The sequence below is a fragment of the Oncorhynchus nerka genome, unplaced genomic scaffold (genome assembly GCF_034236695.1).
Source record: "Oncorhynchus nerka isolate Pitt River unplaced genomic scaffold, Oner_Uvic_2.0 unplaced_scaffold_7547, whole genome shotgun sequence".
Classification (NCBI taxonomy): Eukaryota; Metazoa; Chordata; class Actinopteri; order Salmoniformes; family Salmonidae; genus Oncorhynchus; species Oncorhynchus nerka.
In genome coordinates, this window is record NW_027033769.1 from 1 (window position 1) to 6,784 (window position 6,784).

At 40.6% G+C, this 6,784-nt stretch overlaps 2 protein-coding genes across 2 annotated transcripts; one reads left to right on the forward strand and one right to left on the reverse strand.

The window, feature by feature from the left end:
* Nucleotides 1-6: 6 nt before the first annotated feature.
* Nucleotides 7-1,892, forward strand: LOC135559618 (DNA mismatch repair protein Mlh3-like). The gene is made up of 6 exons (XM_065013975.1): nucleotides 7-515; nucleotides 703-804; nucleotides 919-995; nucleotides 1,179-1,283; nucleotides 1,397-1,481; nucleotides 1,813-1,892. The coding sequence occupies exons 1-6, from the start codon at nucleotides 29-31 to the stop codon at nucleotides 1,890-1,892; spliced, it is 936 nt and encodes a 311-aa protein (XP_064870047.1). The 5' UTR covers nucleotides 7-28.
* Nucleotides 1,893-3,200: 1,308 nt separating this feature from the next.
* On the reverse strand, nucleotides 3,201-6,779 carry LOC135566082 (transmembrane emp24 domain-containing protein 10; the record flags this gene model as incomplete). The annotated part of the gene is made up of 3 exons (XM_065013976.1): nucleotides 3,201-3,921; nucleotides 4,115-4,241; nucleotides 6,771-6,779. Coding segments are annotated over 3 exons (258 nt in total), but the record flags the coding sequence as incomplete, so codon positions are not given.
* Nucleotides 6,780-6,784: the final 5 nt, after the last annotated feature.

Consider the following 6,784-nt stretch of genomic DNA (forward strand, 5'->3'; position numbering starts at 1 on the left):
GGATGTCACAGAGTCACGTCTGGATCTGATGAAAGACCACAAAAGCCCGTTAACACTCTCCATGTTCACCAAACTCAAATCTCTCTCAGCTCGGAGCAGTGAAATATCTTTGGCTACCAAACTCTCTCATTTAAAACACCAAAGGACAGAAGTTGCAACCAGTGCATTTGTACATCCTCCAGAGACCACTTCAAATGAGGATATATGTCCCCAGGACACTGTAGAAAACAATGCTATTCTAGACATCAATAATGGAGAACAACACCATAACACTGGCCGGAATCGTGACTTCATCCCGGGCTGCAGTACAAATCCTCTGCCAGATGAAAAGGAAGCGAACAATGTCACAGCATCATGTGATTGGCTGCATCACTATGACGATGCTGTGGGGAAGCTGGTCTACATCAACAAAGTGACAGGACTCAGTAAATATGAAGCACCCTCTGCTGAAGAGACACAAGTGTCTTGCACGTCAGATGTCACCAACATGGCAATCAGTGTCATCTCCAAAAAAGGTAAGAACTTTTATCATGTGTTTGTCATATCTGTCTAACGCCTACTTTTAAAGTTTAGACCATTATATTGTTTGAATCAAGTTTGACAGTAGCAAGCTATGTATGAAAAGTATATTTAAGGATGTATGTTTGACTATGAGTGCTTGTGTTAGTGTTTACTACCTTGCTTTCCTTCCTTCCCCTGCAGGGATTGAGTACAGGTGTTACCCATTTCAAATGGATCTAGTCTTGCCCTTCCTTCCCAAATCTAAGTCAGGGAGAGTTCTTAGTTCAGGGCCTGACAATAGAGGTACAATGGAGGTTTCTGGCAAAAATGTAGATCAGAATGCTGCAGTAGACTAATGTGTGTGTATTATTAACCTATTTTTTATATTCTTGTGTAATCTTATTATTTTTATTGAAGATGACATTCAGGACTCTAATTCACTGTCCTCCCTGTACTCTGAGTGGACTAACCCTGTGTTTGCACGACCTCCTATGGTAAGCCAAATTCTCTCGTTTCACTCCAGAATGTACAAATACAGTAAACTACCTGCCTCAGTCCAGAAATGAAATACAATTACATTATTTAGGAACTTTATTTTCACATGTAAAAATTGTGGGTTGTCTTGACTTCCCTTTAAAGAACATTATTGCTTATTTCAACAACCCATGACTTGCCAGGTTGGTGTGGACATATCAAGTGTGCAAGCTGAAGGACTGGCTGTGAAGATCCATAACATCCTCTTTCCATACCGCTTCTCCAAGGACATGATTCACTCAATGAAGGCAAATATCTCATTACCCTTTGATTCATATGATAGTGTGTTGATACAGTGGCTTTATTTCCCACCATGAAGTGATTTCTAACACTAGCTAAATATTTCTCTCTTACCTTCTAGGTTATTCATCAAGTGGATAAGAAGTTTCTTGCATGTCTTATCAACACACAAGACCAAGAGCCTGCGGCCTGCAGCGAAACTGATGGTACAGAGAGAGAGTGTCAGTTTAACAGTTTTCCAGTTTAGAGTCATCCATTTTTCTTTCTAAGTGATCACACCTTTTGAATTTCAGGGAACCCTTTTAGTGTTAGTGGATCAACACGCTGCGCATGAAAGTTCGTCTTGAGAATCTAGTTGCAGGTAAGACCACCCCACCCTGAAGTGGATGCTGGCACAGTTCCCCCATAATGCTGAAATACTCTGTAACATGTTAATACAGTGTTGTTACTGTAGTAATCCCAGCATTACCAAATAGGAATACTTGAGCAATTGGTGTAAGTGTAACCGCCCATTCTGTTATGTATGCAATGATGCAGATTCGTACGAGGATGATCCAGAGACACCGGGGGAGAGCGGCTATGCTCATCCTGTAGCCCCACCACTGGAGGTGGCGTGACAGAGGGAGGAGCTGAGGCCACTCAGGTCAGCGCTTGGCTGCCTCTAAGACAGGTCAGAGGAACTGTGTTGACCATCCAAGCGAGATGTAGTGAATGTGCAGTTAGTTTTCCCAGTTAAGTGGAGACAATTGTCTCAACCCAATTAGGGTGAGGGTTTATAGTGGTGGTGGCACAGCTTCTGCTCTGATGATATGGATTGTTGTTCTTTGACGGAATCTGCCGGCCATCCTTGAGGGGCTTGGGTCTAGAGATGCAGTTCTCGCAGATAGGAGATCCCCAGGTCCTGGTGGGGAAAGGTGCCAATGTGTTTCACAGAGAAGGAGGGCAATGAACTCCGCCGGGGAGACGTTCTATCATCAAGCCCATAGTGGAGGTGAGAATTATACCACCTCAGCAAAATGATTATACCCTGTAATATTTCCTTATTGATTCAATTATCACCTCATTCCTATTCATTTCCACCTCATGCAACTGCCCTCCAGGAGTACCTTCAAGAGCAGATTGAGGTGAGGATGAGTGCTCTCTGTGTTTTCCATGCTGTCTTGTTTGAAAGAACAATCAATATGATGAATATTGTCAAATAATTTGTGTGTGAGTTCATTTCTATTGATCTGTTTTGTGTGTTATTCCTTTCATCTCAGTTACTGCGTTCAACTGGCAGAGTGCGAGGACATTGCCTCTTACGGTACTTAAAGTCCTCGCCTCCCTTGCATGTCATGGTGAGTGTTATTTTCTAATTCAGTGGTCATACTGTACTTTGTATACGTTTCTCATTAGTGTCATGGCCCAAACAGGTGCAATCAAATTCAATGACCGCCTGAGTAAGGAGGAGTGTTGCAGCCTGGTAGGCGCTCTATCTTCATGCCAGCTGCCCTTCCAGTGTGCCCATGGCCGCCCATCCATCGCCCCGCTGGTAGACGTCCTTCACTTGAATGACCAAGAGGTACCACTATAGACATGCACGGATCAGCTTAAAAGGAAAGCTCCACCCAAAGAAATGTGGGTATTTGTTGATATATTTCCAAAATGTTTTGCATGTCAGCAATCAAGTTTAAGACAACTTTTAAAATAGGTGGTATGCTGTATTTTGAAAGTTAATCTTCGACTTGGTTGCTGACATGCAAAACATTTCAGGACTATAATCAATGCAGTAATGAAACAGTTTTTGGGTGGAATTTTACTTGAACTGTTTAATTTGTAATTCGGTCCCCTTTAGCTAGACCCCATTCCTGGGGTCTAACATATTACAAATCAATACTTCAAACATGTCACTACAGATATTAACAAAATACAAATGAGTCTTGCTCCACAATCAGAATTTGCTTTATGCCAAGCTTAATTTGCTAAACAATATTCTTGTTTTTCACAGGAACCACCTAGACCAAACCTCAGAAAACTGAGAAGAATGTACAAAGCCTGGGAACTTTATGGAAATAGATAAGTGTGCCAACATTGTCAAATGATAAAAGATTCATTTAAAAACAGGATTTCCCTCATTAAATGAGACATTTATTGTAATTACTGGTCTTTTAATGCCGTATAGTCTTTATAGCTATATGAAAGATACCCAGAGTGAAAGCCTTCTTAATCAAAAACACAACCATGTACCTGACATACTGGGGACACTTTATTTTTTGCATAACAATAGCTGAATGTGTGATGGGAGGCTTTGTGCACTCACAAAAAATGTGTGTTTATTTTCATGCAATATTGCATGAATAAATCTCAAACCAATGTATCCATGTATTTCTAATCAAAACAGTGCCTGAGATGAGGCTAGTAAAAAACTGAAGTTGACAGAAGACTGAAATAAATTGTATAGGGGGCTACTACCCAACTTTTCTCTCACAAATTGCACACCATTTCCCCAAACGTCCTCAACATGGTCCCCGCTTCGTAGATGGCTTTACTCAATCAGTTTCTTCGCCTTGAAGAAACGCCGTAGGTAGAAGACCTGCCACGTTGCCAGCCCAATTAGACAGCACATGGAGAAGATACTGAAGTACAAGACACGTATGTTGGTGGATTCTGCAATGTGAGGAAAAATCTATTTAACCAAGTAACGTGTCGGTTTAAATAAACTAAGGTTTTACTATTTTCACAAGACCAGGAAAAAAAGATTGAGAAACATGAAAGACACTGAACATTTCTGGTTGAGTGAAAGCATGGACCGCAAATGTTGCTTTGCACCCGTTTTTTTTCTTTTCCATATAGCACTTACCATTTGTGTCCCTCATTTCCTCTTCACGCTTCTTCATGTAGGCAAAGTCATTCACAATGGACTCCGACAAGTCTTCGAGGCGTCTTAGTTCAACTTCTAGGGGCTTTAGCTTCTCAACTTTTGCAATCTGAAAAGAGCAGAATTAAAGTTGAACATGAGTATTCTCTTCCACCGAAACATTGCACCATACAGAATAAAGCCCCGATTGACCACTGGATGTCCTTAGTCACATTTAATAGTGTAGGAAATGGTGTGAAAATGTATGACACTTGTATTGCGGAGTGGATAAAGAGCTGTGGGAGCATGCTTTCAGAAATGTAGTTGAGAGAAAGTTAGTCTTAGGGTGTCTTCACACTCGGTCCCCTTTCAGGCAATTTTTGTTAAGGTAGTGCAGTTCTTAATTTTTGTGCAGTGTGAACATTTCAAATGAACTCAGAACCCTCAAGAGCCCCTGAACTGAACTGAGACCATCTCGAGAGGTGGTCTGGTTTGGTTCGCTTTAAGGCAATGTGAACAGAAGGCTCCCCAGGGTCGCTTGTCATTATTTCCAGACCATACACTATAGACTACTGCAACACTGTTTCCCACTGCTATAACCCCTCACATTGGTGCCACAAAAGAGAGATGTTCAGATTCGTGGAGGGAAAAAAAAACATGCTGTTTTTGGATATTGATTAGCAATTGTCAAGGATGCACAGACATTACAAAATGTGTGTGGAGTTTTGTACAGACACAATATTCAGATTATTTGTTTGCAATACAAGATCTATAGGCTGAGATTCATGAATTGTTTATTTGAAAGTAGGGCTTGAATAATGTGAGAAGAGATTCAGTGAATCAATGCTAGCTCTTGGTGTACAATTTGCAGTTCTATTTATTCTGTTACCAATAATACTTACATGTTAAATTACAATTATAATCAGAAGTTAATATTAACTAAATACAATCTATTAGCGTCAAATGTGAGTAGGTACAGTACCAATCAGAAGTTGACAACTACTCATTCCAGGGTTTTTATTTGTACCATTCTACATTCTAGAATAGTGAAGCCATCAAAATGTTATGTTAGGATAAAATATGGAATTGTGTAGTAATCAAAATATATTTTGAGATTCTTCCAAGTAGTCACCCTTTGCACACTCTCAACCAGCTTCATAAGGAATGCTTTTCCAACAGTCTTGAATGAGTTCCCATACATGCTGAGCACTTGTGGCTGATTTTCCTTCACTCTACAGTCCAACTCTTCCCAAACCAGGTGATTGTGGAGGCCAGGTCATCTGATGCAGCACTCCATCACTCTCCTTCTTGGTCAAATAGCAATTACACAGCCTGGAGGTGTGTTTTGGGTCATTGTCCGGTTGACAAACAAATTATAGTCCCACTAAGCGCAAACCAGATGGGATGGCGTATCGTTGCAGAATGCTGTGGTAGCCATGCTGGTTAAGTGTGCCTTGAATTATAAATAAATCACTGACAGTGTCACCGGCAAAGCACCATCACCCCACCTCCATGCTTCACGTTGGGAACCACATGTGGAGATCATCTGTTCACTTACTCTGAGTCTCACAAAGACACAATTTGGACAGATTTCCACCGGTCTAATATCCATTGCTCATGTTTCTTGGCCCAAGCAAGTCTCTTCTTATTGGTGTCTTTTAGTAGCGATTTCTTTGCAGCAATTTGACCATGAAAGCCTAATGCACGCAGTCACCTCTGAACAGTTGTGTCTGTTACATGAACTCTGAAGTTTTTATTTGGGCTGCAATTTCTGGAGGCTGGTAACTCTAATGAACTTATCTTCTGCAGCAGAGGTAACTCTGGGTCTTACTTTCCTGTGGCGGCCCTCATGAGACAGTTTCATCATAGCACTTCATGGTTTTGCAACTGCACTTTTTCAGAATTGACTGACCATATCTTAAAGTAATGATGGACTATCATTTCTCTTTGTTGGTTGAGCTGCTCTTGCCATAATATGGACTTGGTATTTCAAACGCATTAAGGTAAGAAATTACACAAATTCACTCATGAAAAAGCACAGCTGTTAATTGAAATGCATTCCAGGTGACTACCTCATGAAGCTGGTTGAGAGAATGCCAAGAGTGTGCAAAGCTGTCAAGGCAAAGAGTGGCTACTTTGTAGACTAAATATATTTGGATTTGTTTAACTTTGGTTACTGTACGATTCGTTTTGTTATTTCATAGTTTTGATGGCGTCACTATTCTAGAATGTAGAAAATAGTAAAAATACAAATCCTGGAATGAGTAGGTGTGTCCAAACTTGAGACTGGTACTGTACATCATTCTGATGGAATGGCTTATACTGCCGTTTGGGTTTTTACAGAGTGCATTTGAGTTAATGTTCAAAGGTCTTGGTTCCTTCACATAGCAAAGAGAACTTGGACCACAAAATAGAATAGGTGTAAACTAGCAAAAGAGTTGAGTCCTCATTCAAAGGCAAGGGCAGTGTGAATACAAAGAACTGAGTTCTTTGGCTTTTTATTTTATTTTTTAAAACTCCAGTGTTCACTTTAGAGGACTGTGAAAGGAACCTTAACCATCATTGACATTATACATATATTTTTTCATGTTGACTCATGGTCACACCAAATCTGATCCAGATGGACCTGGAGAAAGGCTGATGAGCAGTTGGTACTTACCTCTTCATAATTCT

Coding starts and splice junctions, on each gene's coding strand:
- LOC135559618 (XM_065013975.1), top strand. CDS start 29: ATGAAAGACCACAAAAGCCCGTTAACACTCTCCATGTTCACCAAACTC. Junction 516..702: donor CAGTGTCATCTCCAAAAAAG/GTAAGAACTTTT, acceptor CTTCCCCTGCAG/GGATTGAGTACAGGTGTTAC. Junction 996..1,178: donor TGTTTGCACGACCTCCTATG/GTAAGCCAAATT, acceptor ATGACTTGCCAG/GTTGGTGTGGACATATCAAG.